The sequence below is a fragment of the Pterocles gutturalis genome, unplaced genomic scaffold, assembly GCF_000699245.1.
Source record: "Pterocles gutturalis isolate BGI_N339 unplaced genomic scaffold, ASM69924v1 scaffold3769, whole genome shotgun sequence".
Lineage (NCBI taxonomy): Eukaryota > Metazoa > Chordata > Aves > Pterocliformes > Pteroclidae > Pterocles > Pterocles gutturalis.
In genome coordinates, this window is record NW_010132964.1 from 19,348 (window position 1) to 39,051 (window position 19,704).

At 38.3% G+C, this 19,704-nt stretch overlaps 1 protein-coding gene across 1 annotated transcript in view; it reads right to left on the bottom strand.

Moving 5' to 3' along the window:
• The window catches only part of RSF1 (remodeling and spacing factor 1), a 31,623-nt gene that overhangs the window by 10,246 nt on the left and 1,673 nt on the right, over nucleotides 1–19,704 (bottom strand). The window contains 9 exon segments of the mRNA XM_010081044.1: nucleotides 1,089–1,198; nucleotides 2,630–2,684; nucleotides 3,493–3,572; nucleotides 5,170–5,274; nucleotides 6,474–6,671; nucleotides 9,090–10,819; nucleotides 14,197–14,354; nucleotides 16,111–16,316; nucleotides 16,989–17,081. Of these exon segments, the coding sequence (XP_010079346.1) occupies nucleotides 1,089–1,198; nucleotides 2,630–2,684; nucleotides 3,493–3,572; nucleotides 5,170–5,274; nucleotides 6,474–6,671; nucleotides 9,090–10,819; nucleotides 14,197–14,354; nucleotides 16,111–16,316; nucleotides 16,989–17,081 (2,735 nt within the window).

Here is a 19,704-nt window from a genome sequence, read left to right on the forward strand (position 1 = left end):
CGTGCCAGATACCCTACAGGCAAGATTTTTTTTTTCTCCTGGTCAGATGCTGCCTGACCTGTCATGAACATAATAGCAAATCTGCATTAATCTTGCCCATGGCATAATCCTCCTTACAGAAATACTTAATTTCCCAAGGCAACAATGGGATTTTCATTTGGGTGGCTTCTGCTGTTAATTTTAAAAGTTACCCAAAACCAACAGCTGAGCAAGGTCAGACTGAGTTTTCTCAACAGGCTGGAAAACTCAGCGTAAACATGCACCATGCCTCTCCTCAACAGCAAAACCAGGTTGAGTACGAGTTTCATCACGGCTATTGTTGGAAGGTTTTGAAAGTTATAATGTTCTTATTTTTTACTAAAAAGTTCTACATGAAGCAAGTACTGTGGGAAAGGTAATACTCTTTATATATATATTGTATTTGCCTGGTGGACTAAAAAGGATACTGGGGCATCTTAAGGTATTATTTAGAAAATAATTTATAAAACACCTTCGTAATACATTGAGAATAAAAGACACTATTAAGATCATGATAAATTTTGGAAACTTTAGTGACCTGTTCTACTTTCAGATGCAGAGTCTAGAAATATCTTGGAATTTTAATTTCCTAATTGCATTTTTATCATCACAATTTCTCTGCAAAGTTACAGACCATTTTTACATGTCCTCTCTCATAATTTCATTTTAAGTTTCATGCCCTTTTCATGTAGAGAAGCAGTAAGGAGGGAAAAAGAGAGAGGGGAATTTAAGGCCTTTAGACTCAATCATAAGTCTCCCTATCAACAGAAAGGAGATGTATGATTCACCAGCTTGAACTTACTCCAGAAACTGCAGTAGCACCAAAACCTTCTCCAGTATTCCTGAACAAAGTACCATACACTTTTTTTTTCTTTTTAATGCATCATCCCTTCACTATACCACCTCATATGCTTTTAAAACCATCACACATAACCAGTATTCAGAGGAAAGAATAAAGACGCTTTAGTTGGGCCTCTCTTTTAAATGTAAAAGTACGCATGAGAAGCGGCGGGCTGCTTAGAAAGTATGACTTTTCTGTGTTTTACGAGCTATTTAAACAAGCTGCTGACCTGTAGCTTATGCATTTTCGGGTTCTGGTAGACCTCCTTTCAAGCAGCTTTGATTTTGGCTTTTTGGAATCTTTCTTCTTTTCTTCTTGACCTTCGGGTATTTCTGGCTCCTGCTCATGTAAGACAGAAGTGTCAAAAAGCTTTATCTCACCGCTCCCTCTGCGCTATTACTGAACTCCTACAATACAAATATTCATATAATCTAGAAATCTCCAATGCCCAACACAACACATTTTGCCCTTCCTGGCTACATAATTTTGCAAATACAGAGTTTAAGGGTTCAGGCTATTGTATCACTGAGATCATGGCTCAGGTGATGCTCCCAGGACTAGTAAGTGCAGCAACTGAACAAATTGTTGCTAGCATCTCCACAGAACAAGCAGAGGGACACCTTTACATGGTACAGTTTTAATAAAATACCATGCAGGTTAATTTTATGACATTGTTTCCAAGTTAATTAAAAAAAAATCTGCCCCCAGGCTGAATTTTTCAAATATTTGTTTCCAGACAGAGACGCTTTTGAAGTTTGTGAGATCTGTTATCATTTTTCTGTTAACCAGAGACAGGGAGAAAGTTGGCTTTATTACAGTGAGTTAGAGTGGAAAGTCTACATTTAAAACAAACAAAGGTTTCATTTTAAACTCTTATGCAAGGAAAAGATTATAGTATCAGACAAAGACATTTGTCTCAGACTTCAAAGCAATCACTTTAAGATGTATTTAAGAAGCGAGAAGAGGCCATTCTCCACATAAGTAAAAACATTTTTCTTCTTCTGTAACAGGAAACTATATAAAGCATCTGTTAATAAAATAATGTTTATAGCTTTTAACTACATGTGACTTCAATATACATTTGTTGAAGGCAAATTTAATACTTGTAATAGATACGACATATTCCCACCCAAGAACCATACACCAGAAACATTTGTTTCCATCAGTTCCAAAGGAAAGCTATAACAATTAGCTCAGACCTAGATAATTACACAGCAGACCCCAGAGTTAAATAAACTGAATCCCACCTTTATAAACTACAGAATGGCAGAGCACTCTACTCGAAACCCAGCTGTAACGAGTAGGGATAGGTTTAGGCTGGATATTAGAAAAAATTTCTTCACTGCAAGAGTGCTCAGGCATTGGAACAGGCTGCCCAGGGATGTGGTGGAGTCACCATCCCTGGAGGGGGTCAAGAAACGTGTAGATGTGGTGCTTGGGGACATGGGTTAGTGGGTTGGGTGGTGTTGGGTTGACGGTTGGACTTGATGATCCTTGAGGGCTTTTCCAACCTGAATGATTCTATGATTCTGCAGTCCTCCACTGACAGGACTCTGTATAGCACCAGTCTGCTCTAATAAACACTATAAAGTTCCCTTGTTTTCTCTGCTAAACTCAATCTCAGTCTAAAACAAAGTGCCTAGAATTATTTCTGACCTGCATATAGGTTGATTTTTCTTTCCAAGATGCTACTAGCACACCACTGAAAAACTTCTTCCACAAGAAGTTTGGAAAATAAAACAATAACACAACATAGACACAGTAACGTACCTGAGGGGGAATGATGTTCTCAATACTGATACCCACATACACCAATCGTTCTTTTCTTTAGGAGAGAAAAAAAGAAAATAAGCTTACAGAAAGACTGCAGATATTTAAAATAATGCTGTAATTAGGAGCATCTGAAGCTCTTACAGGCAGAAGCACCCAAAAGAATACTTCGACTGAAAACAGTTATTTTAGTTGCAATTACGTGCTAAATCTCATATGATTACATTTTCCTGCATGCATAATGTAAGAGATTTCCAAAGAGTTCTGACACACAATAGTACTTGGAGATTGTGAGCACCACAGAAATGACTGAACTGAGGTGTAAAAAGCAATTAAAAACAACAGAAAAATAATAATGTTGTGATCAAGTTTCTACTGTCAGATCCATATCAACCACCAACTTTGGAGGTGCTGAAAGATCAAATGGGAATTCAAAATCACACTGAACTGGGAAAATGACGCAAAGACTGGATGCAATCCAAAACAGATGAGTGCCACATTTTAGACCTGGACAGCAACAATCAACTCTAGAAATATCAGGGAGCAAATAACTGCCTACGCAGCGATTCTTTGCCAGAGGAGGACAGCCTGAACGAAGCTCAGAAGCATCAAGCTGCTGCAGAAATAACTATCACTACAGATGGACGTGTGAACAGAACAGTTTATGGGAGAACTGAAGGAAGCCTGCCGCAGCAGTCAGCCCAGTTCACAACGAGCTGGAGAACTTGGTGCCACCTGGGCACCACACATACTTCAAGAAAGATGTGATCCAGCTGAAGAGTTCTGAGCTAGGCAGTGGGAGTTAGAGGAGCGCGGCAGACGCCCTGCTGAGAAAGGCCGTGAGTGTAACCAGACAGTAGTACCTGCGTTCTGCACGCTCCTTCTTTTTTAACACAACATCCAGATCTTGTAACTGTTCTTCTAATTTCTCACAGAGTAATTTCTAAGGGAATGAAACACAGTATTAGTTTCTTTCATAACCAACTATTTTCATCTAATATTCCAACACCTCATTGGCTATTTCTGTATTTGTCACATTAATGTCTGGAAGAAGGGCGAGTGCCTTGCTACACTGAAGGCTCCTCTTCGCTGAACAAGGCTTTACGACAAAGACTGTCTTCCTAAAACACACATCCTTCACCATGAACTGCTACAGAGATGCATCCTCCCAGTAACTGGCACTGACTGTCAAAAGCAATGTGCCTAATGTATTAAAGATGTTTAGAATAAACATACTACTAAATTAGTACTGCATTTTTGTTGGTATTGACAACTTTGCTTCCAAAAAACCTGAGGATTTCATGGACATACGCAAAGCTGAGTGCATACACACACAGCAATACCTGTTTGTCCCTTCTCTTAATCTCTGGAGAACACATAAGTCTGTGGACACCACACTAAAAAGTGGAGATAACACTTCAGGATCATTTTCTTACCAAGTGTTCCATGTCTCAGAACACCACTTAATACTCAAGGAGCTATATGTAAACACGAGTTCTTACGGACAAATTGTGCCTTATGTTAATGCCATCATCGTACTGCTTCCAAGGATGATCTTCACCCTTTCACAAATCTGTCATTTTTCATATTAAAATTTACTAAACAGCCACAGAGCAAGGAGATGCTCTAACTGCAAGCTGCAATCTCAAATTGTGTAAGGAAAACCTTCCTACACGTTCAAGATCATCACTACTTAATGCCACGTCCAGCGTGGTTAGCTTTTTGCAGGGCAACAGCCCTTCTGAGAAAGAATTTTTCTAAAAGCAAGGAAGGGGTTTGGGATCAGGTAGATTATTCTGCTAATGTGCATAAATGGTTCTCCATTAATTTATCAAGAACATCACTTAGCATCAAACACTCTCTGGCTTACCCTCCCAAGCACCACCCCTGCAAATCTTACTATTTTGGATGCTCTTTAAAATGAAACTGGACACATACACTGATTTTTTTTGGCAGAAGGAGCTTGTAACCTTCAAAAAAGACGTTCATACTTGTCTATTACTTGATAAGGACAACGCTGGCTTTCCCAGCAGAGGAGAACTATATGATGAGACTCACTAGAAGTAGCAGCTTTCTCTAACCAGCTTCTGAGCAAATGGCTCTGAAGAAGGAACAGAGCTTCAGAAACAGCTGCTTGCTTTGGCCACTGATCCATCCCCCGCTGCCCACTGCTTCCCCTTCCAGGATGTTAACATAATGCTTCTTTTGGGAAAAATTAAGACATTATATTTTTAATCTATGTTAGTCTTGAGGTAATTTAACCAAGGATTGGGGAAGACCAGCGTGGCTGGAGATTCCCATCTATGCATCAGCAACACTCAGTCATTCACCACTAACAGAAAAAAGCAAAGGAAAGGAAAAGCACCTCACATAACTCAGTTTTACGAATGGACAAGGGGGAAGATCAGCATCCCTAATATTCATCAGTCTATTTTTTAACAGAAAAAAAAATGATAAAGAACTTGATAAACTCCCAGCAAATCTCCACAACCGCAGGCAAAGCTGAAAAGCAGAAAAGTGAAGTCAAATAGGAACCATACATGCTGGCAAGGTGGGCAGAACCACTCTCCGTCGGGGATTATCATCAGGGGAGGGCGAAGGCAGGCTGTGTGGTATCCACTGTCACAAGAGTCACACAACAAAATCTGGAGAAACAGAATGAATCATGAGAATCTTTTGGCAGTCACAACATGTAACAAGCTCCACAAGTATTTCACCAGCCAACACAGAAGTGCTTTATAAATACTTCAGACTGTGCCAAAACAAAACAAAACAAAAAAATCCTGTATTGCTTATCAGTATATGTTTCCAGGGCCAGGGGTGGTTTTTATGGGGAAGTTTATGTATCACAGTTTTCTATTTTAACACCGGATTTCCTGTGTGTTCTCAGGCACTTAGCGCTACTGGACTACACAGACTGTGTGCCCATAGTGAGGGATCTGGTAATGCTTTCCAGATCCTGGACTAAGTGGAAAACTGCATCTGGACAAGCTGTGAAGTGTTTTCCCTGTGCACTCACACTCACATGAAGGAAACCTGGCTGTTTCCACAACCTGGATGATTTTATGTGCCAGACGGTAGAGACAAAGCCTTGCAGACTCTTGGAGGGACGCAGAACTGGGAACTATTAGAGTTCATACTTAGCAGGTTAAATCTTGAGATATCCCTTTCCATTAAAACTGAAGAACAAAACTGGCATAATCTGTGTACCTATTGGAATTTTCATCTCGAACATCCTCAATTTCGAATTTTGTCCCAACTATCTGGGACATCTGTCACACACCTGAGAGTATGCTTCTTCTGTGGATTCACAGCAGGACTGCACGTTATGATTTCCCAGATAAAGAGCGGAATTCATGATGGTATCTACTACTGATGAACCAGGACCATAATGCTAGAAACAGTGAAAGCTCTCTGTGCTCCTTCTGCACGGGATTTTGCTGTACCCAGTCCTCAGGGCAACGTGCAGCTGTATCCAGCGGGGATGACTACGGAGCTGTGACCATGTCACAAAACACTGGCAAGCACACATTGCACTGCTCGTTTTTTTTTTTTTTTTTTAATGTTTTCTCCTCTGTATTCACTGAGATAGCACACTGAGAATTAGTCTGGGTGAGGCTAAATTGTGTTATACTTCATAAATGAAGACACTTCAGAGGTGGTAAATAGAAGAAATAAATTCCTTCCTTCCTTATTGAAGGTAAACTAACCTGTTGTCACAAGTTTACCACTTAAAACCTAGAGAGTGTTCTCCCGCCACCCCAAAGGATGCCTTCAGATACCACCAAAACTAATCCACCAAATCTGACACAACAGCCAACAGCAGCTTTCCCCAGAAGCCTACCAGCTCCGGGTGATTGGGAAGGCCACACTTCTTGCATGGCTCATCGTCATCAGCAGGTGCAGCTTCTTCTTCCTCCTCTTCTTCCTCTTCCTCCTCCTCATCAGAGTTTTTTTCACTCTCTGAGTCCTCACTTTCTTCATTACTTGAGTATTTCCACCTGCCACGTGTTCGCGTACCTGTCCATCGAACTTTGCTTCTCTAGGAGACATACCAGTTCAAAGAGAAAACACAAAGGAAGCTTATAGAGTTTCTTCCCAGACCTTAAAAAATATCTTTCTCTACAGTGAAGTGATTAATTTCAAGCAGAACAGTTGCAGTATATTTATAACGGAGTTTTTCAATGAATACAATGCCTTTCAAAGAGCCTTAAAATGCAACAGGATCATAAAGGGAGAAAAATCCATATCTACCTGCAGAAAATTTGTAACCCAGCCCCTTTTTTTCTATTTTGACAAGGTAAAGTTGCTTGTGAACATGGTAAAATTCCACATTTATTAAACTGACTTTTTCCTCAATTAAAAGAGAATAATGTCTTCCCCCACACCCCCATCTACAGTTTATGTCTTTCATTTCACTTTAGGAAACATGTTTGCACTCTAACAAGTATATTAATGTCAGTGTTTCCGGTGCTTTCCCCTAAGATTGACGTACTATTCTAAAATAAAATCACTGTGCCTTTTAAGTGCATAACTTATATCAAGGTCTTCTTTCACATTTGTATTTTTCCATTATTTTTCTGAAGTGAAACCTGATTTTTTTCTGTAATCAAAGCACCATCTACCACTTTGTATCATATCTACCTGAGTAAAGCAACCATATATCTTACCATGCATTTACTTGGACTTTCCACCTTCTTATTTGAAACAGTGGACAATGACATCTCTTATTCTCTAGATGCTTTAAGCTTTACTAGTTATTTGTTTAAAGTATATTTTGAATGAAAACCAGAATTCAATTAAAATTCAGGATATAATTTTTGTATTACTATTTTCTGCAACTACGATACTTTATATTGAAAGCAACACACCAAACAGAAAAAGCTTTTCTTCCCATTAACTGACTTGCTTCTCGTAGACATCATCCTCTCACAACTGGTTCTCACCACCAGAAAAGGAAAATTTCCAAAAAGGAAAATATCTTTTCTAGCTTTTTGAACTCAAAACATTTTTCAATTTTGGCTAACTACTCATTGACCTGAACAAGTTGAATAAACTACAATGTACCAAATGGTGTATGTATCCTGCAGGACAGACTGTAACAAATTTGTCAAACTGGTATTTTGTTTCAGGTTCTTAACATTAATTTCCAGCTCTTTACTGGTGTTACTGTTCACTAAACTTTAGTAGCAAATATGCTTTAAATCCATAATAGTTTAAGTTTAGGCTTCATCATGTCATCATAATTCAAACCTATTTTTTAAAGGCCCTTCCTTAAAACAAATATAAAATAGCCTATTAAAGATTTGGGTATTTTTTGTCTCGAGAAAATGACAGAAGCTTACTAGTTTCAAAATTCTTCCTCTACCATATTTATTTTAAAATCTCTCTGCAAAACTAAGGGTTTTTAGAGCCTGTACATTTCAAAAACAGAGATAAAGTTAAAACTCCTGTAGCAACAGCACTTCAAAATTAAAACTACTCGCAGGACTTAGAATCACTATTATTTAAAATTTTTAAATTAATTTTAAAGTGAAAATTATTTTTGTTTCTTTATGTATATGACAAATTTTTTCAGTATAAATGTTATCAATCATTGTAAAATCAACTGTTCATTTTATGAAGGTTACTCAATGTAGCAGTATGTGAAAGAAAACTTCCTAAATAAGTGAATGTCTTGGTGTAACTACAAAAATCAGTAAAAAAAAATTAATGGGATTTCAAATTGATATAAAAAGACTACACTTAAAAATATTCTTTATTCCTTGTTTCACTTTTGTACTCCATATTCAGAAAAAATTGACTATAAATTAATAAAAGGTGTTCATAATTACATAGATTTAGAAGCACACTATACATATGTACGTTTAGCTTTTTGGGTTATATTTACCTGACATACTTTTAAGATCTATGCTGTGTAAGCAAAAGTTTATCATGAAAAAAGATACTTCCACCCAAAGTAAAATGTATATCCCATGGATGAGAAAAGCTAAATTATATCATGAACTCACCACAACAGTAACTTCAGCTTCACCTAGAAACAGAAGTCATAATATTTTTATTCCTCGCCATTTGTTGGTCTCCTTTTTGGCTTACGATCATCCTGACTAACCAGACACCAAGTATCCACCTAGTAAATCCACAGGAGCTAGAAGTCTCCATTCGGCCACTCAGCCAGACTGACTCAGGTCTGATCATTTCATTCCTTAGAAGAATTCACTCTGGTTGACTTGGTCTAATTAGTTTAGTTTAAATGACAGATTTTATAAACCAGTAAAGTCAACACTCTCTTAGGGGATGTTTTTAACATTTGTCAAGTCCACTAACTGGGCTGCAAAGCCAGTTCCTTGCAAAATCTGACCAAAGGAACACAATCCTCAATATTCCTACATAAGTGTATATTCTTCTTATAAATAACACTGTGGGGACTCTCTATTCCTGGGTAATAAAACTGTATTACCTTGTTAACCTTAGAATTTGACTCCTTCTCTTGTTTTTTTGCATCTTCTTTTCGTTCCGGTTTTTGTGCTGCTGCAGGTTTCTCCTCTTCCTCTTCAGGTCGTTGTTTGTCAGGTTTCTGATCCCGGGTCTCCACAACTTTTGGAGTAGGCTTGGATATTCTTGGAGATCGCCTCAACGTGCGGCCAACACTGACGTCTTCTGGCGGGGTTTCTGCCTTTCTCTTCCGACTGGAGATCCTGATTGTTAATTTAATTCCTTCTTTCTGTCTTTCAGAAGTTATTTCTTTATTATCTGTTGCACAGCTTTCTTCTTCAGAAACTAGCTTATATTTAAATTTGCTTTTAGGTTGTGGAGATTCCTTTTTACTCTCTGAGGAGTTCTCTAGATTAGAAGCATGGGCATCATCTAATCTGTCTGCCTCTGTCTTGGCAGCTTCCGTCTCTCCCTCTTGTTTTTCAGGGCTGGATATTTCTTCTACTTTGCTCTCCTCAGGTAGAGCCATTTTACTCTCAGAGGCCTCCTTTTCCAAAACAGGCTTCTCTAAAGTCAGGGGAGAATTAGATGAAGGGGGTGTCTCAGCAGCTTTTGGAGAACCAGGTTTCTCCTCAGACTCACCTTTACTTTTCAAACCCTCTTCATCAGCCAGTGCAAGGCTGGGCAGTTCTGCAGGAGGAGATGCATTTGTGGACACCTCTAGCTTCTCTAAACATTCTTTGGGTGGCAATAGGCTGTCCTTTTTGCTTGTCATGGCTACTGTCTCTTCAGTTGTTTTGGCACAGTCTTCAGAGTTGGAAGACTCCTCCACTACCATTTCAGTAGTTGTGCTGGCAAGGGACTCTTTTTCCACAGGACTAGATTCCTCCTTTAAAGGCACTTTCTGATTCGAAACCCCGGAGGCCACAGTCCCGATCTCTTTCACCACAGTTACTGCATTTTTCTCAACCTCACACGCTTTTATGATTTTACTAACAGAATTTAGGGAGTCTGACACTTTTTCTCCATTTTTTCCATTTTTCTCTTTTAACGAGCTGCTGTCATCCTTTGTGCCAGCAGAGTGTTCGGACTTGTTATTTTGTATGACACTTGGGGTTATTTTTTCACAGCTAACCTCTCCATTTACTAGCACTTTCCCATCTGGACATAAAGCAGTAATTGTAGGGACTCTCTTAAAAGTTTCTTCTTCTGGTTTCCCTTCTTCCTTCAAGACATCCTTTGTTGGAGTAACACATTTACATAGGGGTCCCTTTATCGGACTGTCGTAGTCATCTGTCAGCTTGATCTCTCGCTTTTTAAGCGGTATTTTTGCCTGCTGGTCATTTTTAAGTTTCTCGCTTTCTTCCACAGATTTATCCACAATTTCTTGGGGAGTTTTAACATTAACACAAAATTCTAACCTCTCTGGCTCATGAACTGCTATTTTGTCTGTACAACTTTTTACTTCTTTAAAGTCTTTTGGTTCTATTTTATTTTCCTTCACCTCTACTTTAACAGGCTTGACATTTTCTTTAAAGGAGTCACTTTCTTCTTTCACAGTTTGCTTTTCTTCATTGTATTCTGAAGGTTTCTCTAATTTTACTATTACTGGCAATTTTATAATTTCTTTTTCTTCCACTTTCTCAATTTTCAGTGTATTTTCATCTTCTTTAACCACAGGAAGAGGAAGGCTTTCCAATTCTGTTGACTGTTCCTCCACCTCCTCTTTTTCTTCTTTGACTTTTAATTGGTTTTCTGTTGAGAGAAAAATAACCATGAAACAACCAGAGGACCTACAGAATTACAAAGAGCATCAATCAAAACCAAGGCATAGCTGAAAAACCAAACAATCCAAAGCCCTCCGCAAATTCATCTTCTGTCACTGAATTATCAGGAATCCGGCTTGTCTAACACTGTCATTAAGCAAGTGGGTTGCCAACTTGTAGCTATAGAAGCACAGTTCATTTTAATTATATACCAAGATAAACCTAAACTTCAGAAGCTAGCAGCAGAATTCTAGATTTATCCTTCTTTAAACAGACATCTTGGCCCCTTCTTCAATAGTACCACAGTGCTTTCAGAGGATACGTAAAACCTAAGCAGAGAGCGCATGAAGCATCAGCTTGGAGTCTCACTTGAGTTTCTGAATTATTTCACAACCCAGAACATGGGGTAAGATTCCACGGTCTTCAAGTGAGATTCCACGTAGAAATTAGTCCCCTGTTTGTACACCTTTTTATTTCAAGAAATACTTAACTATTATCTTTCAACAGTTCAGAGAAAAGAAAAGACATTCAACATTCTAGCTTATGGCAAAATTCATCCAGATGCTCTAGACAATGACTGCATCTCCTACGTACTATCAAAACAAAAATAACAAACAATATTCTACATTCATTTCATCTGCTGTCTCTAAAACAAGCACAGTGAGTAGTAGCATACCCCAGAAAAGCCTGTGGAGCTTCAAGAATTAGGTTACGCCTATTTGCTAAGTCAGTTCTAGATCATTAGGGCTTAAAGTACAGCTCCAGCATCCAGAAGAAACCATACATCTATTTTGTTACTATGTACTTAAGCCTATTATTTACCGCTACTGCAGCCTCTTAATGCCTCATTTTTTAATTTTATCATACTTTGAGTCACCTAGCGACAGAACTAATTAGAAAAAGCAAATATAATAGCACTGTATACACCATAACAGCATCTTCTACCATCCAGAAGTTGTTACTGCAAGCATGCCATAACTCCAAAGAGATTATTTTTTTTTCTTCTACCTCACCCCTCTCCCTCCACACTACACTAGTCTAATTTTTTTCCAAGATGAGAGCATCTCAAAGTGGCTAGAAATATAAAGGGGAAACTACATGACAGTTAACAGCTACATTAAAGAAAATAAGCATTTTAGAAGAGTGGTGAGGAAGAATTAATTGATTTCATAATATTTTCAAATACAAAGCACATATCCAAATAAATCTCAGCAATTAGTACAGCAGTGAAAGATGCATCTCTAAGGCACCAGAAGTGATAACATTTTGAGGGCTCAAGGTTGTTTTTTTCCCCCTTCATAGAACTGGACCCCACTCTGAGCCCTTGTAACATAAAAGCTGCCTCTTTAAAGACATTTGTCTGTAACAGTGAGAATGAGATTTTTTTTTTTGGTGTCCGAATTCTTCCACCCTCCCTTCACGTCTTTCTGTCTAAACTTTGTTCAGCCACTTCTTCTCATCACCTGCTACTCTCTCCCAAACCTCATCAAGGATCACCAGAATATCAAAACTTCTCTATACAGAAAATCAACAGTTGCTCTATAGTTTAACCCCCCTGAACTGCTCGTAAAACATTTCACATATACAAAATGACTCAGTCAATGCACAAGTTGTCTTAACACTCTTCAAGTCAATCCATCAGGCTAGTAAAAAACATGTAAGCATTGGTTCAGTTTATTTTTATATGAACTAATTGGATGCTATTTGGGAAGTGGCCAAAGCAAACAAGTATCAGGTCTTCCAGTATGTTTTCACTGTATCTTAGGAGGGTATTGAGTGCAGCCCTTGGACTAATGGGAAGAAATACTAAAGCTTCTCAACTGAAGAGCTCTAAGTAATGCTCTGGGAATACACTGACTGCACCTAAACCACTGTACATGGAAATAATTTCATTATTTTGAGGACATGGAACTAGTGCCTAGGGGTGATTTTCTATCAGTACACAGCCCAACGCAAGTCCTGACCCAGGTGAGGGTGCCACAGGATTTGGGAAATTATCTACAGTGGGGACATTCCTGAAAATGTTTTTAAATGGCTTCTCCTGAATTCAACGTAAAGTAAAATTGTATTTGAAGTCAAGATGTTGTTCAGGGTTAAGCCTCTATTATTATCAGATCTCTATTAGATGATTTAAGCTGGCTTGAGCAATTTTTAGTGAGACAAAGGCAAGAACAGCACTTGGAATGAACTCTGCAGTGTTGGTAGCCAGGCAGGTTATATTGTCACTTACACGCAGTTAGATATTGGAAATGCCTTAGACTGCAAGATAATTCTGCTGGTGTTCATCACGATTTACTGCAATTTCTACAGCAGTCTTCTAATGCTTCCAGAGCAACTCAGATTTTATCTAGAAGTCTTATTTATTTCTTCACTGTTTGTTGCAAAGAATGAGAATAAACCAGCAAGTCTTTCTCTCTGATGCTCAGAACCAAGACAGGCCTCAGCTAATTCCATAGATCCCATTAACTTAAACAGATTTGAAGACACACATACTAACACAGTGGAATCCTTAAAGCTCGTTTCCGATTGTGAAAATCTTTTCCTGTATTTTAACAAAAGGATAATACCAGGTAGTAAGTCGGGTTAAATTACTTGGGATAACAAGCTTTTGGCTTTTCATAACCTAAAAAAGATCGTATTCTTGTAACACAAAATATTTCAGCCTAACTGACACCGATACTTAGTAAAACCAATGCACAAACCAAGTCAGGTAAGTCCTTAAATATGTGCGATGACATTATTACAAAAAAAAAAGGTTCTTCGTTAATGAGAACAGTGGAGGAAGCTAAGGACCACCTCACTTCTAAAATATTTTAGTATTTTAAATTGTTTTAACTTAAGCTCATGTCTTCTTGAAAAAAAGATGTGGATTGTGAAACATTTGAGGCAACAGCCTATATTTTTTGATTCAAACTCAAAAGCAAAAATAAACACCACACCCAGTACTGTATTGATTACAATCACAGCATTGCACAAACAGATTTTTTTTTTCTTTTTAAAATTTTAACATTGCTATAAGAGGAAAAGTTTGGCAACAGTTCAATGCCCCACAAAAATATGCAATGGCAAGTATTTACAATATTATACAAAATGTACGCCAAAAATAAAATTACTTAGAAAACAATTTACACACAGCTCTCTGCTTATAAATAAATTTTTGAGCCTAAATATGCACTAAAAAACCTCCAATAATATTTATAATTTCAAAGTGTTCAATATTTACTTGATTTAGTTTCAAAAAACATTTTTTTAGGGTTTTTTTTTTATTCTAATGTCCTAATCTAACAGAGTAACTTTTCATGACATTGAAAATTCTAACATTGCCACAGCACAACATTTAAAATTTGAGAAAAGAAGGCAGAAAACCTTGTGTAGATGCTTCTTCGCCCTTTTTGGTATCTTCATCTTCTATGCTTGGGCTTTCACGTGATGAATTCTCCTGCTGAGAGTTGTTGTTTTTCAACAGGGCAGGATCAATTTGTGCTTTCAAGAGCTCAAGGGTCTCGGCAAGCTCATTGCGGTTTCTAAAGGACAGAAGAAAAAAACCCAATGTTGCCCGATAAGCCACTTGCCCCAAAGCAACTCATAAAAAAAATAAACAAACTCCATCTGCTTAAATTAATGCTGCCCTGAAAACCTGATACAGAAGCAGAGCGAAATGCCTGTCCCACTAGAGTGGCTGCAATTTCACAGTCAGAAGCACCTTCCAATTTATCCATACCGAAATAATCACTTTTTTGGAAGGACCTTATCCATCTCAAGTCCTGCTGGGTCTGGATCCAAGCTGCTACTATTATTGTTTTAGTTATTATCCTCTTACCAATCCTCACTCATTTTTCTTTGCAAGCTCTTTTTTTCTCTCAGCAGAGGAAGCTGCAGTTTTCTACTTACGCACCACAGGAGCAACCACATCATTCCAGCGAAATTTTCAAAAGCAATTAAGCATTCTTCTGATAATTTTCAGAAGTATTCATCCTAAATACATTTAGTAAACAATACAAAGACGTCTAGAAAACTCCAGTTACTTGAGTTATGGTAGCAAAACACCAGTTGCGCATCTCTACACGTGCAAATCGCAGTGCACTGTAACTCCTTATTTAAAATGGACATCTACATAGAAAAAATACCTTCATGGATAATGAATTTGAGTGATGATTAAGCAGAGTCATTTTGTTGTCATAACAGACTAGACTAATAAGGCTCTTGCATTTCTTTTTTCAAAGTAAACATTCAGCAATTTGTTTTAGCAGGTTTACATGAAAAAAAAGTAGCTTGGAAGTGCAACATCCCTGAGATGCAGAATCTCACAGGTTTAAACCCGTTTCATATTTTACAATGTGTTACTGGGCTTCTCTGCTGTGAGTGTGGAGTGTCAGAACTTTCCAAGTGGAACCCTGATTTCTTCTGCTTTTGGCATTGATCTCTGGAGTCTATAAAGCATGAAAAGAGATAAACACCGCTCAGCTCTTGACTGGTTTGTTTAGATACATTTACTTTATTCACCACAACAGATGTCTAAGTTCCCCTGGTGGTAACGCTTCTCATTTTACGGCCCGTTATAGTTTGACACCGTTCCGTACAACTCCTCTAGTTACTAAAGTTACGGATATGTAAATAAGCTGCAGATATAAAAATTAAAATTTAAAACCAGATAATTAAAAATAATATCTATTATTTGACTTTTTAAGCTCTATTTTACACATTTCAGTCTGCATCAACATCACGCACATCATCTTTAGTGATCTATGAGCTCAATTCTGCTCCAGAAGATTTTTCGTGCCTATTTGGATTGTCAACAGTTTTGTAGTTCCATGAAGTTAAAATTGTAATTCCCCCAAGAACGCAACTGTCCACTTGTAATTGTCTTAACAGGGCAGAAGCTAAAGAAGCAAGAGTCCTCCTCCATTTCCTAAGGCATTTATCTGGCCAGAGAGCAATACAGAGCCACTGTCCTCAAGAGACTCTTCTCTTGGTGCCCTTTCTATATATCCATTGTAGCTTGATTAAGGAGAAAACGAATTACGCGTTGGCCATTACCAACAATCAGTGAGTTATTTCTGTACATGGTTTTTCACTAAAACATACATGTGAAGGCAGAAAATCCCACCGTCATGAATCCTCCTCTGTGAGAAACAGAGATTTATTGAAATAAGTTTCCAAACCCCAGCCACAAATAGCTAAAAAATCCTACAAAAAGAAAAGAAAAGAAAAGAAAAGAAAAGAAAAGAAAAGAAAAGAAAAGAAAAGAAAAGAAAAGAAAAGAAAAGAAAAATGGAATACCTAACAATGCACTTCCATGTGGATCCATCCTGGTCATCCTGTTCTTCTATGTACATCCTGACATTATGCTCTTGATCCAGCTGATACCAATACATCAGGCCGTCCTTGTCTCGACCGATGGGCTGAAGACGCATGGCATCGGCATCCTCCTCGTTAATTATATTCTTAAACTTTAGATTGTCATCAAACTGACATTCACAGAGATACTAAAAACAGGAAAAAGCAGAAAGACTGTTAAAAACATCAAAATATAAAAAGAAATAAGAAAATCAGCTCATTTCCTTTCAGTGCAATTTGGAACTTCTTAAAAATGTTTCAATTGGATCTGTGAGTTAGCTGCAGCTACAGTTTTTTTCCCCAGACTATGTTGTTTTTAAATAAGAGACTTCTTTTTTCCTGGCCAGCTTAGAAAGATTTTAATTTTTATTTTTTTTTTACATACTACAAATGATTTAATTCTACAACAATATACATAACTTGGTTCCAACCCTGACAGTTTTCTCAAGACTTGAAAAGACGAAGTCCCGTCTTTGCCTTTGGGATTCAGATAAGCTTATTTAATTGTAAGCTAAGAAACATTTTAAAAAGTGTACTGCACAGGCAAATAGCTATTGACAAAATAATCATTATAAAACGATTTTCATAGAAGGTTTCATACAAAATATGAAAAATACATAAACAAAGTGTTACAGTTTGGGCCCGTCCCACTACAAGGAGCATCATGACTGTTACAAGACCAGCTCCGCATTTCATATCTCTACTTATGGTTCAGTCAAGCTAAATTTGCAAGATGTTTAAGTGAGTGAAAGCAAAAATCTCCAAGATATTTAAGCAAGTGGGTAAAAAGTCATTTAGAAACTTAGTTGATGAATGTGTACCTTCAGAATCCCCAGTTTGCATTCAACACTCATTTCTAGGTATCCTTTTTTTTCCATCTCCCAAGCCCAGGTGCTGTTGAATTCTTGGCATATCTGTCACAAATAAAACAATAAGACTGCTAGGGTTAGTGGATAAAAGCTACTTTAAACTTTTATATTAATCATACCTTACTGCAGCAGCAATTACACATGATCTCTTCAGGACTGCAGGTCAGAAAGCCTCGTACAAAAATAAAAAATAAAAAACTGGGGTAGGTTGGCAAGCACAAATCTCCATGGAAGAGTACATCATCGTGGCCCTGATCACCACCAACTTCTCTAAACTTCTTAAATTAGACAGCACAGTTCTGAACTGGGAAAGTATTCTTATCTTCGCTGTGCAAAAATCTCACATTTTTCTATTTCTGACTTGCCTATTTAGAATATAAAATGTAGATGTAATTTCTCATTACATGTCTTTACAACACTTAGCACATAAGCTGCCAAGCTCTCTTGGGGCTCTTAAATCCTACAACTGTACTGCAAATAACACAAAACTGATATTCTCTCCACACTGGGGAATTATTATTCTTTAGGAAACAATATCTTGGGCCTAAAGCTGTTTGATAAATATGTTCAGAGGAGGGTAAATAGATTGAATCAGCAGGAGCTCAAATAATAATGGTGGAGACAGAATTCCCTCTCCTCCTGAAGAACTCGGACATGCTTAGGACAACTCATGAGCAGAGAAATGTTGCTTATCCACTGAGGACACACAGTGGGATCTCCAGTCGATGAGGCTATTGTAGTGGAAATACCAATCAGAAGGAGGCAAAAGCTCATCACAGCTCCATCTCCAGCTGAGACTATTTGGAGGTGTCAGTGTTGAATCACAACTATCCGAATTAGCACACGAGATACCACTGCCCTTTGGTCTGCAAGGAAGGAAAGCCCTGCTGAATGGGCTCAATCAGTCTCCCCATCACCAAATTATTATTAAGCACAAGATATGGTCACTAAGCTACTTAGAAACCTGTAAATCATATCTGGAAGCAGCTTTCTCTGGAAACAGCAGCAAAAATAACCCTAAATTTCTCCCCCCAGAAGTACAGATCAGCTGATTTATGTTGTAAAACTCCACATGGGCTACAACCAAGAAAGGGGCCACTACCCCTCCTCTGTCCCCACGGCCATGCTACCTACCCTCTGCTACCCTTAGTACTTACACCAGTCCTTCAGTGGCCCAAAGGTAAGCCCGCAACTAGATCAGCTCAGCTACACCATAAATCACACTCTGACTTTACACTACAACCTGCAGAGAACAGTGAAGAGGGTGCGCTCTGCTCACAGCAAATTTTTCCTGTTTTTCAGTTTTTCCTGCTCTGAGGATAAGGAACTTCGATACTTCTCTGATGCAAAGCCAAAGCTCACAGCGAGAGACAGTCGTTCACAAAATGAGGTTACTCTGCTCTCTCATTTTCACCCGTGAAATGTGAAGAGCACTGGGAAACTGTACATCAAACCCTCTGCTAAGGGCACGTGCCAGTCGCTGTTCATTACTTACTCATTAAGTGTGAAAGCAATAATGGGAAGTTTCACGTGCTGTGGAAGCCTATGATTGTCAAAGCAAAAGCTCAGACAGAGCTGATGAGGCATCTGTTCAAGCTGAAATGACTACATTTTGACAATTAAAAGCCAGATGATTGTGCTTCCTCCTGACAAGCACTGTCACAACCCTGAACTACAGATCTCACGGATTCAGGCTCCGACGAAGTGTTACTCTCTGCCTTCACAGAGGGGATGTTTCACACCGATCAAAACCTGCTGCTTCTGCCATGCTAAAGAGGGGTCAGCACCTTCCCACCCTCTCAAAGAGACGCTGAGAGGTCTCTCTCTCATATTTCCAAAGTAGCTACAATGGCATCCAACACTTACTACTACTGTGCTCCAAACGTTCACTTTAAACCACGAGAACAGGAAGGTGAAAGACACAGCAGAGGAGTCTGCTTGGGCGGGACTACAGACACCTGAATTCTAACAATCAGGAAAGAAAAGACAGTGTTCAGAAGGTGATGATTTTGGGGTTGAAGGTTCCAGACAGATCAGTCCAGAGACATCTTATCTATATAAAAAAGCAAAATACATTCGACAGTAGTCAAGGAAAGCGTTTTGCCAGGAGACAGTGCAATCTGAGCGACCTCAACTACGCATTTCTCAAACACCAGCTAAGCTGGACAGTTCCTCTTGGTTGTTAAAACGTTTAGGATGAGCCATTTCTTTTACCTTGGTCATACATGACCACATACATTCCTTGTGCAGAGAAGAAAAGTCAGATTTCTAGAGCCCTATTGCTATTTTCTTCTGGGAAAAAAAAAAAAAAGTCTAACGTGTATGCTGGTGAGCCAGCTTGGGCGGTTCACCATCAGAAGAGGGAAGGGAAAGAACTCTCAGCTGCCACGTTCACTTCCAAAAGATATTCACTTGTCAAAATACCAGCCACAGTTTAGAAACAATTTTTTATGATGCTCCTTGTAAGCATGGCAGTGAAATAAAGTGCATCTTTATAAACAGTTGGCATATAAACAAAACATATTAATAATATATACATGCATAAATATTAAGAGCATGTAAGTTTGAATGTCCTCCACTTAGTTTCCTCCTAAATCAGAAAAGAAAATGGTCACATCTAGAATGTATCAAACTCTGTTTTATCAAAGCAACACGTGAGAAGTTTCTA